Source organism: Macrotis lagotis, chromosome X (genome assembly GCF_037893015.1).
Source record: "Macrotis lagotis isolate mMagLag1 chromosome X, bilby.v1.9.chrom.fasta, whole genome shotgun sequence".
In the NCBI taxonomy this organism is placed as follows: Eukaryota; Metazoa; Chordata; class Mammalia; order Peramelemorphia; family Peramelidae; genus Macrotis; species Macrotis lagotis.
The window spans coordinates 655,520,944-655,537,326 of record NC_133666.1 but is presented as its reverse complement, the minus strand read 5'-3'; the positions used below and the strand labels follow the sequence as shown (position 1 = coordinate 655,537,326).

The window sequence follows — 16,383 nt, the reverse complement described above, 5'->3', positions numbered from 1 at the left end:
ATTATCAAGATACACAGCATAGAGGAAGGGATAGAGAGTTGAGCCTTAGAGTAGGAAGATTTGTGTTTGAGTGCTGTTCTGATACATATTGACTGTGTGACTAAGGCCAAGTCACTTGATCCCTGAGAATAAATTTGCAGATAGAGCACTGGTCTTGGATTCAGGAAGATGGAACTTTGAATCTGGCCTAAGACATTTGCCACTTACTAGCTGTGTGACCTTGGACAAGTCAATTAACCCTGGTTGTCTCACATCCAGGGCTTACTCCAGTCATCCTGATCCATATTTGACCATTGGGCCCAGGTAGTTCTGGAGGAGAAAGTGAAGCTGGTGACTTAGCACCGTACCCCTCATTCAAATCCAATTTGCTTTCTTGTCATGGCATCATCTCCCTGATGTTGTGGTCTTCTTCAAAAATGAAGGACAAACATTATTAGATCTTGATCAGTGGAGGGAGTTTCCAGCATGAGTTTCCTATACTAATATGATTCTGGTTCTTGTTTTTTTTTTTTTTTTTTTTGGTTTGTTTTTTGCAAGGTAATGGGGTTAAGTGGCTTGCCCAAGGTCACACAGTTAGGGCAATTATTAAGTTCTGAGGATGAATTTGAACTCAGGTCCTCCTGACTCCAGGGCTGGTGCTCTATCTACTGCACCACCTTGTTGTCCCTAAGCTTCTTGATCTAGTCAAAAAATAAAATAAGATTTTAACAATAACAGTTGGGCGAGGTTGAGACAGGCAATCAGAAACTTTGACTTAGAGATCCTTGAGGACAATGATTGTGCTTTGCTTTTCTTCATATCCCCAGAACTGGCATACAGCAGGCATTTAATAAATGCTTGCTGACTGACTGAATCAATAATAAACAAAATTCAGTGAAAAAAAAATTTTGAGGTAAATGTATAGTTATTTCCTTCTCTTTATGACCCAGTCAGAAGAATCCTCTGGACTGATTTTGGGGCACCAGATGGCTGGAGCCAGACATCCCAGAATCATCCTGTGGCCACCAATCCTCATGGGAGGGACAGTCTTGCCAATCTTCAATAAACTGTAAAAGAATCATTATCAGAAAACTCAACTTTCCTTTTTAATTTAACCCAATGAGGCTTGAGCAAAGCACTGCCCTGTGCTCAGGAGATGAAAACAAAAGGTAAAAAAATGAACAAGATTCCTGTCCTGTGAAAGGCCTGCATCTTCCTGGGAGGAGCCCAGCAAATAAAGAGCAAAGTATATGTATAATAATAATATGAGCAGAGGAGATGATTCAAGAAAGATATCCCACAGAAAAAACCCGCAAGAGCTGAGAGACCAGAAAAGGAGTACAGTAATGACATCCCAGGCAACACAGAAAGCTATGAAAAGGCCTGGAGGTGGGAGATAGAATGCTGAACTTGGAGGAAACCAATTTGGCTCAAGCATAGAATTCATGTTAAATAAGCCTGTAAAAGTAAGCTAGAGCCAAAATGTGAAGGATTTTAAGGACCTAGCTAAGGAGTTTAGTTGGTTTTTTTTTCCTCTAAAAATCAACAGGGATCTACTGAAACTTCTTTATAAACCCATAATAATCATGTTTCTTAAAGGGTAAACAGCAAATCTTCAGTCTTCCCTTTGTCTACCCTGAGACCTCTATGGTGGTCACAGTTTGGGGGGTTTTCTTTTCTTTTTTCTTTTTTAAAGATTTATTTAGTATTTTTTTTCAGCATTTTCTTCAAATGTCAAATTTGCAACACAATTCTCTTAAGAGAATCCCAGCCGAAGTAAAAATCTTTTTAAAACTCCATGTTACCGAACAAGATCCTTTTCAAGATAACAAGTCTGATGCTTTTAGTTTGGGCTTGAAATTTCTGACTTCTTCCAGCACATGGCTCATTTTGACCATATGTGTATGTATGTATATGTGTGTGTCTCTCTCTCTTTCCCTGTCTCAGCCTGCCTCCTCTCTCCCATCTGTTTCTATCTCTTGTCTCTGTCGTCTCCCTTGCTCTTTCCTCTCTGTCTCTCTTACTCTTTCCTCCCTGTCTCTGTCTCTCCTCCCTCTCTGTCTCCTCTCCCTCTCTCTCTCCTCTCTCTGTTTTTCCTCTCTCTCTGTCTCTCCTCTCTCTCGTTCCTCTCTCTCTGTCTGTCTCTCTCTCTCTCCTCTCTGTCACTCCTCTCCCCTCTCTGACTCTGTCTCTTTCTGTCTCTCTCTCTCCTCTGTCTCTCCGTCTCTCCCTCTCTCCCTGTCTCTCTCTCTGTCTCTCCTCTCTCTCGTTCCTCTCTCTCTCTCTGTCTCTCCATCTCTTGGTCTGTCTCTCTTCCTGTCTCTCTCCATCTCTCTCTCTCTCTATCCATCTCTCTCTCTCAGTCTCTCTCTCTGTCACTCCTCTCCACTCTGTCTCTCCCCCCCTCTGTCTCTCCTCTCTTTCTCTCTGTCTCTCTTCTCTCTCTGTCTCTCCTCTCTCTCTCCATCTCTCCCTGTCTCTCTGTCTCTCTGTTTTTCCTCTCTATGTGTGTGTTTTTCCTCTCTCTCTCTCTCTCTCTCTCTCTCTGTTTTCTCTCTGTGTTTTCTGTGTGTGTGTGTGTGTTTTCTCTCTCTGTTTTCTCTCTCTGTTTTCTCTCTCTCTGTTTTCTCTGTGTGTGTTTTCTCTCTCTTTGTGTTTTCTCTATGTTTTCTGTGTGTGTGTTTTCTCTGTTTTCTCTCTCTCTCTGTTTTCTCTGTGTGTGTTTTCTCTCTCTCTTTGTGTTTTCTCTATGTTTTCTGTGTGTGTGTTTTCTCTGTTTTCTCTCTCTCTCTGTTTTCTCTGTGTTTTCTCTCTCTGTGTGTGTTTTTTCTGTGTGTGTTTTCTCTCTCTCTGTGTTTTCTCTGTGTGTGTGTTTTCTCTCTCTCCCCCTTTCTGTTTTTTCTCTCTCCCTGTTTTCTCTCTCTCTCTCTGTTTTCTGTGTGTGTTTTCTCTGTGTGTATGTTTTCTCTCTCTCTCTCTCCTCTCTCTCCATCTCTCTGTTTTCCCCTCTCTCTGTTTTTCCTCTCTCTCTCTCTCCCCTCTCTCCCCCTCCTCTCTCTGTCTCTCCTCTCTCTCGTTCCTCTCTCTGTCTCTCTCTTTCTCTCTCCTCTCTGTCATTCCTCTCCCCTCTCTGTCTCTCCATCTCTCCGTCTCTCCCTCTCTGTTCCCCCTCTCTGTGTTCTGTGTGTGTGTGTGTGTATCTTCTGTGTGTTTTCTCTTTCTGTGTGTTTTCTCTGTGTGTGTTCTCTCTCTCTCTCTCCCCTATCCCGTCTCTCCTCTCTTTCTCTCTGTCTCTCCTCTCTCTTGCTCCTCTTGTCTCTCTGTCTCTCCGTCTCTCCTCTCTTTCTCTCTGTCTCTCTGTCTCTCACTCTCTCTCTCTGTTTTTCCTCTGTGTGTGTGTTTTTCCTCTCTCTCTCTCTCTGTTTTCTCTGTGTGTGTTCTGTGTGTGTGTGTTTTCTCTCTCTCTCCCCCTGTTTTCTCTCCCTCTCTCTCTGTTCTCTCTCTCTCTCTGTTTTCTCTCTCTTCTCTCTCTCTGTTTTTCTCTCTCTTCTCTCTGTGTTTCTCTTCTCTCTCTGTGTTTGTGTGTGTTTTCTCTCTCTCTCTCTGTGTTTTCTCTGTGTATGTGTTTTCTCTCTCCCTCTCTCTTCTCTCCCTCTGTGTATGTGTTCTCTCTCTCTCTCTCCCTCCCTCCCTCCGTTTTCTCTCTCTCCGTTTTCTCTCTCTCCCTATCTCCATTTTCTCTCTCTGTTCTCTCTCTCTCCCTCTGTTCCCTCTCTCCATTTTCTCTCTCTCTGTTCTCTCTCTCTCTGTGTTCTCTCGCTGTGTGTTTTCTGTGTGTGTGTGTTTTCTGTATGTGTGTGTGTGTATGTTTTCTGTGTGTGTTTTCTCTGTGTGTGTGTTTTCTCTCTGTATTTTCTCTCTCTTTCTCTGTGTCTTCTGTGTGTGTGTGTTTTCTCTCTCCCTCTCTCTTCTCTCCCTCTGTGTGTGTGTTCTCTCTCCCTCCCTCTCTCCGTTTTCTCTCTCTCCGTTTTTTCTCTCTCCCTATCTCCATTTTCTCTCTCTCTCTGTTCTCTCTGTTTTCTCTCTCTCCCTCTGTTTTCTCTCTCTTCTCTCTCCCTGTTTTCTCTCTCTTCTCCCTCTCTCTGTTTTCTCTCTCTTTTTCTCTCTCTTCTCTCTCTCTCTCTGTTTTCTCTCCTCCCTCTCTCTCTGTTTTCTCTCTCTTCTCCCTCTCTCTCTGTTTTCTCTCCTCCCTCTCTCTCTGTTTTCTCTCTCTTCTCCCTCTCTCTGTTTTCTCTCTCTTCTCCCTCTCTGTTTTCTCTCTCTTCTCTCCCTCTCTGTTTTCTCTCTCTTCTCTCTCTCTCTGTTTTCTCTCTCTTCTCTCTCTCTGTTTTCTCTCTCTTCTCTCTCTCTCTCTGTTTTCTCTCTCTTCTCTCTCTCTCTCTCTGTTTTCTCTCTCTTCTCTCTCTCTCTGTTTTCTCTCTCTTCTCTCTCTCTCTGTTTTCTCTCTCTTCTCTCTGTTTTCTCTCTTCTCTCTCCCTGTTTTCTCTCTCTTCTCTCTCCCTGTTTTCTCTCTCTTCTCTCTCCCTGTTTTCTCTCTCTTCTCTCTCCCTGTTTTCTCTCTCTTCTCTCTCCCTGTTTTCTCTCTCTTCTCTCTCCCTGTTTTCTCTCTCTTCTCTCTCCCTGTTTTCTCTCTCTTCTCTCTCTCTGTTTTCTCTCTCTTCTCTCTCTCTGTTTTCTCTCTCTTCTCTCTCTCTGTTTTCTCTCTCTTCTCTCTCTCTGTTTTCTCTCTCTTCTCTCTCTCTGTTTTCTCTCTCTTCTCTCTCTCTCTCTGTTTTCTCTCTCTTCTCTCTCTCTCTCTGTTTTCTCTCTCTTCTCTCTCTCTCTCTGTTTTCTCTCTCTTCTCTCTCCCTGTTTTCTCTCTCTTCTCTCTCCCTGTTTTCTCTCTCTTCTCTCTCCCTGTTTTCTCTCTCTTCTCTCTCCCTGTTTTCTCTCTCTTCTCTCTCTCTGTTTTCTCTCTCTTCTCTCTCTCTGTTTTCTCTCTCTTCTCTCTCTCTGTTTTCTCTCTCTTCTCTCTCTCTGTTTTCTCTCTCTTCTCTCTCTCTCTCTGTTTTCTCTCTCTTCTCTCTCTCTCTCTGTTTTCTCTCTCTTCTCTCTCTCTGTTTTCTCTCTCTTCTCTCTCTCTGTTTTCTCTCTCTTCTCTCTCCCTGTTTTCTCTCTCTTCTCTCTCCCTGTTTTCTCTCTCTTCTCTCTCCCTGTTTTCTCTCTCTTCTCTCTCTCTGTTTTCTCTCTCTTCTCTCTCTGTTTTCTCTCTCTTCTCTCTCTGTTTTCTCTCTCTTCTCTCTCTGTTTTCTCTCTCTTCTCTCTCTGTTTTCTCTCTCTTCTCTCTCTCCCTGTTTTCTCTCTCTTCTCTCTCCCTGTTTTCTCTCTCTTCTCTCTCTCTGTTTTCTCTCTCTTCTCTCTCTCTGTTTTCTCTCTCTTCTCTCTCTCTGTTTTCTCTCTCTTCTCTCTCTCTGTTTTCTCTCTCTTCTCTCTCTCTCTGTTTTCTCTCTCTTCTCTCTCTCTCTGTTTTCTCTCTCTTCTCTCTCTCTGTTTTCTCTCTCTTCTCTCTCTCTCTGTTTTCTCTCTCTTCTCTCTCTCTCTGTTTTCTCTCTCTCTGTTTTCTCTCTCTTCTCTCTCTGTTTTCTCTCTCTTCTCTCTCTCTCTGTTTTCTCTCTCTTCTCTCTCTCTCTGTTTTCTCTCTCTTCTCTCTCTCTCTGTTTTCTCTCTCTTCTCTCTCTCTCTGTTTTCTCTCTCTTCTCTCTCTCTCTGTTTTCTCTCTCTTCTCTCTCTCTCTGTTTTCTCTCTCTTCTCTCTCTCTCTGTTTTCTCTCTCTTCTCTCTCTTCTCTCTCTCTCTGTTTTCTCTCTCTTCTCTCTCTCTCTGTTTTCTCTCTCTTCTCTCTCTCTCTGTTTTCTCTCTCTTCTCTCTCTCTCTGTTTTCTCTCTCTTCTCTCTCTCTCTGTTTTCTCTCTCTTCTCTCTCTCTCTGTTTTCTCTCTCTTCTCTCTCTCTCTGTTTTCTCTCTCTTCTCTCTCTTCTCTCTCTCTCTGTTTTCTCTCTCTTCTCTCTCTCTCTGTTTTCTCTCTCTTCTCTCTCTCTCTGTTTTCTCTCTCTTCTCTCTCTCTCTGTTTTCTCTCTCTTCTCTCTCTCTCTGTTTTCTCTCTCTTCTCTCTGTCTTTCTCCCTCCTCTTCCCCCCACCTCTCCCCCCTCCTCTCTGTCTCACACACACATATCCCTACAGTCAATCACACCCTTATTCCATTAGTCAAACAATAAGCATTTATTAAGCTCCCAGGTTGTACTCCAGGTCCTGTGCTAAACCCTAAGGTTTCAAAGAAAAGCAGAACCACTCCAACTGTCACGCTCCCACTTCCCTATCTTGACTAGATAGGGATTCCAGACTTCACAGATTTGCTGCTACCTAGTCCAGCCCATCTTACCCCCAAATGAAGAAGAAAAAACTGACATCCAGAAAAAAACAAAAGTCTGAACCAAGGTCTCAGGGCCCCAAGTTTCGAAGGTTCTTGGTGTTCTTTGTCTTTGTCAGGGACCTCCATTACCCTCACACCACTTCTTTCAAGTAGGAACAGGCTTTTCTGCCCCCAGAGGCCATTCTCTATGCAGCCCACTTCCTCCAGCTCCCCAAGAGAGCAGGCGGTGCCTCCCACACCTTTGTAGCCAATAAATATTTGCATCCCAGCTGTCGTCAATAAATATTTGCTGAAAGGATGAGTGAGCGCATTTGATGCTTCCATCTGACTGACCTCCCTGCCTCCAGCTTCTGCCCTCTCCAATTTAGCCTCCAAACCACCAGCAAAATAAAAAAAATAAAATAATAATAATAATAATAATAATAATAATAATCTTCCTCACATATAGGTCTGTCTTGCTTCAGTAGCACCCAGTTGTCCCCGAGAGAAAACTTGAACTGCTCACCTCAACCTCTAATGTCCTCCAAAATTGGGCCTCCACCTCTTTCCAGATTCTATATTTCTAAACTCCGGTCCACATGGACTTGGTCCTGTTTCCTGATCTCCTTCTGGTTTACCCTCTGACTAATTTTCTCCAGTACCTACAAACCTCCTCTTCCCAGCTCAGCCCTCAGGTATCACCTCTTCCATGGAGCCTCAGCTAGAGAAAATAAGGCTCTTCCTTCTCTCTCCTAAAATTTCCCCAGAGCACATTAGATGTCTCTTTGACCCTTAACATCTTCTACCTTGTATTCATTTTATGTTGTATTTCCTCCAATCCCTTCCCCATCAGACTGTAAGCTCCTTGAGGGGAAGGACTATGGAATTTCCCATCTCTGCTCCTCTCCCAGCAACAAATGGACTGGAAGGGGCAAGTAAAGTGTTGGGTTGATTTATTTCATTGGTACAAGAAACTCTCAATAAGAAGACTCCCTCTACTCCTCAATAGCCATTAAGACTCTATCGGGTTATAAATTATAGCATATGGAATAACAGAGCTGGGAGGAAACTTAGATGAAAGAATGCCACAGCTGAGAGGACCCTTAGAATACAGAATGTCAGAGCTGGGGGGGGGGGAACTAGGGGAACTCAGATCAAAGAATATCCAAGTTTCTAAGTACCAGAGGTAGGCTTTGAACCAACTCCAAGGCTGGTTTTGTTTCCACTCGACTGCCCTTCAAGGATAACATTAAAGAGTTCGAGTCTGGTTCCTACCTTTCTGGCAATGGTTGTGGGTCCAGCACCGTTCAATAAACTGGCCGTTGATCACAGTGGACTTACAGCTGTTGACTCCCTTCACTGCCCCAGGGCAGACATCCCCACACTCTTCTTTGTCATCTTTGTTATCCACAATATAGTTGTCCTCCACTGAGTCTAGAATCTGAGACCAATCAATGGTTGACAAGTAACATAGCTCATTATTCTTCTCAATGCGCACAGCCCCACGGGTGATGTTCATGAGGCTGTAGAGACCAATCTCCTTGAGGTGGACCATCTCAAAGATGACCAGGGCATAGTTGAAAAAGAGGCGGGACCCCCGAATGACTGTCAAGTTGGGGAAAAGGTCCTTGAGGCTCTCAAGCCCATACACTCGAAAGAGCAGCAAGTACTCCGTAATCATGGTAAGTCTGGGGAAACTGAGCTCCCGGAAATCTTCAGGCTTTGTTTTAAACATCAGCAGTATCTGTAAGTTGCCCTCAATGACAGAGCAACGCTCCAACATGTTCAACTGTGTGAGGTTATTCCGAATGTCCATACTAGGGCACACTACAGGGAAAGAAAAGACAAGAAGGTTACTTTACCTAAAGGCATTCTATATGAAGGAACCTGACATCTAGAAGACTTTACATATCCAAATAACCTCAGGATCAAAGACCCAGAAATCACCCCAGAGACCATCAAATCCACCCACTTATTTTACAGATGAGTCACAAAGGTAATAAGGATCAGACCTAAACAAAACCAGTTCCTCCCCCTCATAGTCAGAGATCTTTCCCTCTGTGTCCTTCTTTCCTGATCTAACTCATGAGAAAACTGAGGTTCAAGGAGGCTAAGTGATTTGACCACAAAGGATCAATTCTGACCTCTGAAATTAAATGAGGCAACAGAGGCAGTGCTTCTCGGAATGTGATTCCAGATCCTTCAGGGTCTCTGAAAGCTTTAGAGGGAATCCTCAAAGTCAAAATGATTTTTTAATAATATTAAAACACTATTTGACTATTGAAATATGCTTCCCTTTTCCAACTACATATCTGTGTGAGACCAGCTTTTCTTCAAATTTTTCAACCAAAGCAACAACATTGATACAACAAATTGAAAACAGAAGCAGATAGTAGAATCTAGCTGTCTTCTAGTAAGTCAGAAATTAAATTGACTTGCAAACATGGAAAACAACCCACTGTTCTCAATAATTTTTTTAGTTTTAGCTATTTTTCATTTAAAATGTTATTTAACATTAGCATGTCATAGGTCTATTATTATAATGTTAAATGAATTAATTAATTTAAAATGTTTAATACAGTAAATATAAATAGATGTAACCCCAAAAATTCAAAAGTTCTTTGTTTTGCAATAATTTTTAAGAGCGTAAAGGGTCCTGAACCAAGAGTATGCTGGAGCCAGTTAATAGCAGCTCCAATGACTGGTAAATTTTCAGGATGACCATTTGCACCTTGGAAATTGGCAAATGCTTCAAGTCAGAACTGAATTTACTGTTCTGTTGATTGTTTATTAAAAAGTGATGGAGAAAAATGCCAATGAGTCAGATTAAATTTTAAAATATGTTATGGGCATTTTTTTCCAGAGTCAGTTAAAACATCAACTAGAGTGGAGCCATTTCTGAAGCCCAAAAAATCTGAGCCACAAGTTTGAGAGGAAATAGAGCTGGAACTAGGTTAGACCTAGAGCTAGAAGGGACCTCTAAGAACAGTTGGGGAAATTGAGAAAGTTAAATGACTTGGACCAGATTCCACAAGCATAGGGATTGAGTAAGCAGGATTCAAACCCACATCCTCTGATGTCCTAGACAATGTTCATGGCCTATTCTGCTTCCATGTCCTTGTTGTCTATGATTTTATGACCTGTGCTCCTACCATGTCCTTGTAGATCTATGACTTTGTGACCATGTCCCAGAGAAAGTGAAAGGCCTCATCGAAGGGCACACAAAGACCCCAAGAGGGTTTGTGAGCAAAGGAATGCCATGACCAGATCTATAAAAATGCCAACTCAAAATGACCAACCATGATGCCAAAGGATGTGGCCCAGGCTAGAATTCATTTTGTTTGACTATGCATATTTGTTACAAGAATTTTGTCTTTCTATTTTTCCCCATTGGGAGAGAAGGGAAAGAAGAAGGAGCAGACTTTTATTCATTAAAAAATGAAATTAAGTTTCAGTTTTTTTAATTAAAAAAAAGAAAATGACAGTTTAAGGAGGAGCTGAGACTAGAACTCAGGTCTTTCAGCACCTCACCTCATGCTCTTTTTACCACATCTTAAGGGGAGAAAGATAAACACTCAGAATCTGCCAAACTCAACAGAGCCCACAGCTCATATTATGTAATTAGTACAGTGGGATTACAAGGAAACAGGTTGTTGAGCAATGGGGTGGGGGTGGGAAGCTATCCTGGGCAGAAGGAAGCTTCCGGTGTTCTATTGGGGGGGGGGGGGTGCTTCTTCACCCACTACACTTTGGAGGAGGCTTGAAGGCCCAGGATCCCAGCAGCTAAGAAAACCTCCAAGCCCCTAGCGACAGCCCCCTGCTTCTACTGGTGCTGCCCAGGTCTGAAAGGCAAGATGAACTTTCCCCAGCTCTCCAAGTTCACGTTTGTTCAAAGGAAGAGTTACTTCTCAGAAGCCAGTTCCCCAGAACTTGCTATGCCAGAGGGCAAACTGGAAAGAAAAAAGAAATGCTACTGTGTGTCTCCTGCTCTGGACACCTCGGAAGGAGGCCAGCCTGCCTGCCTCTTCTCCCTTCTCCTTTCAACACATACACACACAAAAAAACAACAGAAAAAGGTCCTGAACCAGAGCAAGACAGTCCACCTTCTGGCTGCTCTTAACAACAGCCCAAAGGGCCAGGAGATGGATCGGTTAGGGTCATGTAAGCAAATTGACTTCCCAAAGGAAGCTGTGAGCAACCACAGACAAATGTGATCACATACAAGAGGAGGTGGAAGGGCCCTTGGGAAACATGGAGTCTGACTGCTTTTCCCCATTGGGCAGGAGGAGAAACCGAAGAAGCCAGGTACCAAAGTCAATAGAGAGCATTGGATCTGGACTCAAGAAGACCTGAGTTCAAATTCAGCCTTTGACATTTGCTAGCTGTGTACCACTAGGCAAGTCTCTTAATCTTTGCTGCCTCAATTTCTTCAAATGTAAAAGGAGGATAATAACAGCCCCCCATCTCACAGAATTGTTCTAAGAACCAAAAGACATATTTGTAAAAAGGGTTTGGCAGAATGCCTGGATGTGGTAGGTATTACATTAATATTTATTCCTTCCTTCCTTTTTCTGAGGTCTCATCCAGCTCTAAATTTTTGTTTCCATGATGTTAAAGATAGGTGGAAAAGTCAGATTGTCCAAGGTTCTAAATGCCAAACTTAGGGGTTTACGTCCTAACCTGGAGCTAATAGGAAGTCACTGAATATCCTCAAGGAAGGGAATGACCTGAACAGAACTTGGTTACCAACATCCCCAGTCTATATACTGCCATTCCCTTTTCTCATGCCTGCAGGAACAAGGGCCAAAGAAGCTGCTTTCTGCAACCTTCTCCTCTGAAGCCAATTTCCTCATAGGAGCGGAGGATTTTCTCTGGTTCTCTTCCTTATGTTGATGCCTCTCCTTGAGTTTGTAATTAATTGCCACCAATCTGGAGACCTGGCAAATAATAACTACGCCTCTTGAGGGAGGCTAACTCGGGTCCTCTCCCTTCTCTGCCCTTGAGTGGGCACTTTACTTGCAGGAAAGCACAGGAGGATGACCTAGGCTTCCATCTTAGGACCCCTACTCCCACCAGTCCGTGAGCTCCAGGAAGGCAAGGGGTTATATTTTCTCTCAGCTAAGTTTCCCCAGGGCCTGGTCACATTATCTGCATATGGTAGAGACACAAAAAAGAGTAACCAGTATGAGGCAGGTCATACAAGGACTGGCTGAAGGATTGAAGATTGTGGCATCGACTTTAATGGACCTTCAAAGATCCCTTTCAAGTAATCCATCTAGTCCAACTCTCTCATTTTTCCAAATGAGGAAATTGAGTCCCAGAGAGGACATGTCATTAGCTCCATAACATAGAGTAGCATTCAAACCTGGGATTCAAACTTCACTGAAAGAAAAAGAAGACCACCACATCTGTACATGTTCTGCATGCTCACAAGGTGGGAAGTAGGCTCAGACCAGAAGCAGGAACTTGGAGACTGAGGCTGCTCCATCACTGAGGTAGTGTCACATTTACCAACTTTACAACCACTAAACACTGTTCCTTCTTTCTCTGCCAAGCCTGGAGACTGGGGGTGTGGAACTAGACTTTGTATGGTAAAGAATTTCAGATTACTTAGTCCAATCTTCTCATTTTCCAGAGAAGGAAATTAATGTCAAGAAACGAACTCCTTTACCCCAAAGAATCAGTAGATTACCAAATTGTCTTGAATGTCACCAATGAGTGGATTAAATGTACTTTCTTCTTCTTCCTCTTTTTTTTCTTTTTTTGAGATAAGGGATGGTTCTCTAAGCATGAGGAGAAGGGGGAGGAATATACTTGAAAATGGAGGTCATGTAAAAACAAAAGATATCTATTTTTTTGGTAAATTAAAAACAACACTGTCCATGTCCATTGTTGAGGGGAAATGTGCTGAGGAAGTTACAGGGTCATGGATTTCAGAAGGAAAGACTTCCTTATGGTCAGGCCCAATCAAATATTCCACAACATAATAGGTTGCCTTGCAAGGGGCAGATTCTCCTGATCAGAAGTATTCACACAGGATGGTCCTTAATGACCTGAGAACCTTCCCAAACACCATCTACATCCTTTTTTGCCACAATCCACAGCCTTTATTACTCTGACCACTAACTTCTCAGTTATATCTAGAGCAGATTGTGCGGCTTATGCACCAATCCTCTACTCTACCTGACCACTATTTGAGGAAGAAACCTGCTGTCTGTCCCTAGGCCATGGTCCCAGTGGGTAACTCCAGCTACCAACACAAAATACAACACCTAGTTAACAAGGAAAGGGAGGGACAGCCCTGCCCAGCTCACAAAAGCCTGGGTTTTTTATTGAAGTAATTAAAGACAAGTCTACTGTTTTCAACCCCCTTTAAAACCAAACACCTGTTATCACTAATTCTCTACTGACTCACAGGACTTTCTCCTTGCCAACCACTTTTCCAGCTCCACCGTTCAACAGCCCAAGAGTCCCCATTGGACTGAATGTTGACATTTACAAATGGGGCTCAGAACTAGGACTTCCTTCTTTGAAATTGTGACTAGTTTCCATGCTATCAGCCATATGTTCTAATGCTGGAAGGAAGCACCAGCTGAAATATAGACCAGTTTTAGACCTAGAATGCTTCAATAACTACCCTTGAAATCCTTTAGGAAGTACTTCCTTCTTCTACCTCTTGGACAATGAAGTAGCTTTAAGACATAAGACCTTAGTTGAAATTTAGGTACTATTTATTAAGCTTCTAATTGATGTAAGGCATAGTTTAGTAGGTACCAAGAATACAGAGACAAAAACCAAACTATACTGTCCCTACCATGGAGCATGGAAAGGCAGGATGAAAACTTTGGTCACAATTTGAACCTTTTCACTTACCACCCATTTAAGCTTGAATAGGTAACCACAACTATCTAATGTTCTCATCTAAAAAATATGGAGTGTGGACAAGAATGTCTCTAAAGTTCTCTGTAGTTCCAAATCTATGATTTTTCAAAATTATATTCTGTTGGAGAGAGGGAACAAAGGGTGGCTAAAGAAAGACCAGCTAAGTATAAAAGATAGAATGATGGGTGGGGGAAAGAGATAGAAGATCTCTGGTATTTAGGGATTTGATCAACTATCATTTATCAATCTTACTAATATTAAATGCCATATTAGGAGCTGGAGATCCAAATATATGTGAATCAGTCCCTGCCTTCAAGAAATTTACATTCATTTTTGTCTTTGCATAGTACCTGGTACACGGGGTCCAGGGAAATCATTTTGAATGTATTTTGTAGAGTTAGAGTAAATCCAAAGTAGGATATTACTTTTTAGGGGAAGAGATTAGGAGAGATCTTGGGTAAAAAATGGCACTCAGGTTAAAGCTGAGGAAACTGAGGTTCAGAGAGAGGAAAAGGTTTAGTCAAGATCATATAGCTTTTAAGAGGCCAAGCTGAATATCAAACTTAGAATGTTCATGCCTGTTACTCTTTCTAATACAAAAGACTATCTTGGATATAGAATAATGAACTTGGGAGAAAGACTGGAGTTCAAATCCTGCATGAGATATATACTAGTTCAGAGCTCCTGAGGTAAGGCACTTAACATCACAAAATGGGGGTGGTAATAATAACTTCTACCTCCCAGGATCAACACGAGGATCAAAGAAAATAATGATAAATGTAAAATGCTTTGTAAATTTCAAATTATTATATAAAGGTTAGAAATTATCATTATTATAATGAACAGTATTTTATTTCAAGTCATTAGTGCTCTCTGTGGGTATAATAGAAAGAGCATTGAGGGTCTGCAAACAAAAAGTGAATGACCCCTTGTCAAGGATTAGAGAAGGCAGTGAGATACAGTGATCCCTGAAGCCAGGAAACGTGTGTTCAGATTTCAAACACAGTAATTCCTGAGTGACGATGAGCAAGTCATTTGTTTCTTGAACCTCAGGTTCCTCCTCTGTAAAATGAGCAGGTTAAGACTAAATGATCTCTGAGGTCCTTTTTTCTCTAGGTCTAATTATTTCTAATTATGTTCTGAGTAACCCTGGGCAAGTCACAAAGCTTCTCTCTGGGCCTCAGTTTCCTCCCCAGAAAGATGAGAGATTCTAACAGGGTGGTTTCTAGGGTCCCTTCCAGCTCTAAATTCTCTGACCTTATGAAGGAATCATTCCTGAAAGTACCAGTCCTGAAATACCATTCATGGCAAGATTCCATGTCTACTGGCATGTGATTGTCTGTCTCACTGACGTATGTTACCAAATGGAAATATTTCTAAGCATATGATCAAATGAGATCATAGGTGGGAAAGGGCTTTGTCACAGTAAAGCCCTGTGCAAATATTCAGGAAGGAGTTACTGTAAGTACTAGGCCAGCCATTGAGAGCCGCAAGGATTTAGTTTCTCACAGGGCAGGAATAATAGAGGGGGCAGCATGGGGCAGGTTTGGAAAGAGAACTGTATTTAGGAGAGGTTCAACCCCCAGCCGAACTCTTCCTGCCTTGGTATGACTTTCTGAAAGTCACAAGAATTGCTTCACCTCATATCCAACCAGGTGCTCCCTTACCTCTAGAATCTCTCTCCAAACCATCTCCTTCTCTCCAGTCAACCCATCAGCCAACCTTGGTTTCCCATCCCTCTCCCCTGAATCATTGTGGAAATCTCCTAATTAGGTTCCCTTTATTCATGCCATCCTTCTCACAGCTGCTGAAGCAATATCCTGAAGTCATTCCCCTTCTCAAGAAGTTTCAAGGGTTTCCTGTGACTTTAGGGACAAATTACAAACTCTTCTTTACAATCAGGCTCCAGCCTGTGTCTGAAGGTTAATGTCATTACTCTCCTTTGCATCTTTAGAAAGTTCCAGAAAATGGGCCTGGGTGCTACCTCTCTTATCCCTGACCTTTGGAGAACCTTGCAAGCTGTCTGCCGCAAATAACAATACTAGCTAGTATTCATATAGTACTTTAAGATTTATAAAGCTTTCTGTCATTAGGATCTTATAACAACCCTGGGAGATAGGAGCTCTTCTTTCTTTCTTTTTTGTTTGTATCTTTGTTTTTGCAAGGCAATGAGATTAAGTCACTTGCCCAAGGACACACAGATAGTTATTATCAAATGTGTGAGGTCACATTTGAACTCAGGTCTTCCTGACTCCAGGGTCAGTGCTCTATCCACTGAGCCACCTGGCTGCCCCAGAGATGCTCTTCTTATCTCGATTTACAAATGAGGAAACTGAGACAAACAACTGGCAATAGACTTGCTCATATTCACAACTATATCAAATCCACTCCCTTCTCTAGCTTCCTTTCCAACATGTCACCTCCCAGAGGAAACCTATCCTGATCCACTTCTATTGCTGGTGCCCTTCTCTCATTTGTACCTTCTTTGTATAGATCTCCAATTTGTCTTTCTTGGCATTCATATATTCTACCCGTGGGATGGTAATGCCTTGAAGGCAGGGACAGTTTCATTTGGCTTTGGATGCTCACTCCTAGCCTAGTGTTTGGTACATGTTGAAGTTCAATTTCTTAGCAAAGATACTAGAGTGGTTTAGTACCCATTTCCTTCTCCAGCTGATTTTACAGATGAGGAAACAGACAGATAGGGTAAAGTGACTAGCCCAGAGTCACATAGTTAGGAAGTGTCTGAGGCTGGATTTGAACTTCAGACTCCAGGTCTGGCCTTCTATATACTGAACCTTCTAAATACTCCAACTGGCACAAAGTAGGTACTTAAATGTCTATTGTATTCAATTAATAAAAGGAAGGAATTGAGTGAGTGGGATGCCCTCTGAGATCCCTTCCAGAGCTAGTTCTTCAGTCTACCAAATGGGGAGAAGAGTAGGGTGGAGAGTGGAAAGTTTTAGAATCTTAGGATCTCAATCCCTCAGCACTATCTAGAAGCTTAGAGGTCATTGATCTACCCAACCCTCTGCCAGCTGCAGGAACCCCTTTCCTGGAAATAAAATTCTGAAT

At 42.5% G+C, this 16,383-nt stretch overlaps 1 protein-coding gene across 3 annotated transcripts in view; it reads right to left on the bottom strand.

Annotated features, from left to right (window-relative positions):
- Positions 1-16,383, bottom strand: part of INSR (insulin receptor) — a 160,478-nt gene that overhangs the window by 127,343 nt on the left and 16,752 nt on the right. For all 3 annotated transcript variants that reach the window (XM_074205131.1, XM_074205133.1, XM_074205134.1), the window contains exon 2: positions 7,702-8,253. In XM_074205131.1, the coding sequence (XP_074061232.1) occupies positions 7,702-8,242 (541 nt within the window). In that variant the 5' untranslated portion in view covers positions 8,243-8,253. The remainder of the gene's footprint in view (positions 1-7,701; positions 8,254-16,383) is intronic.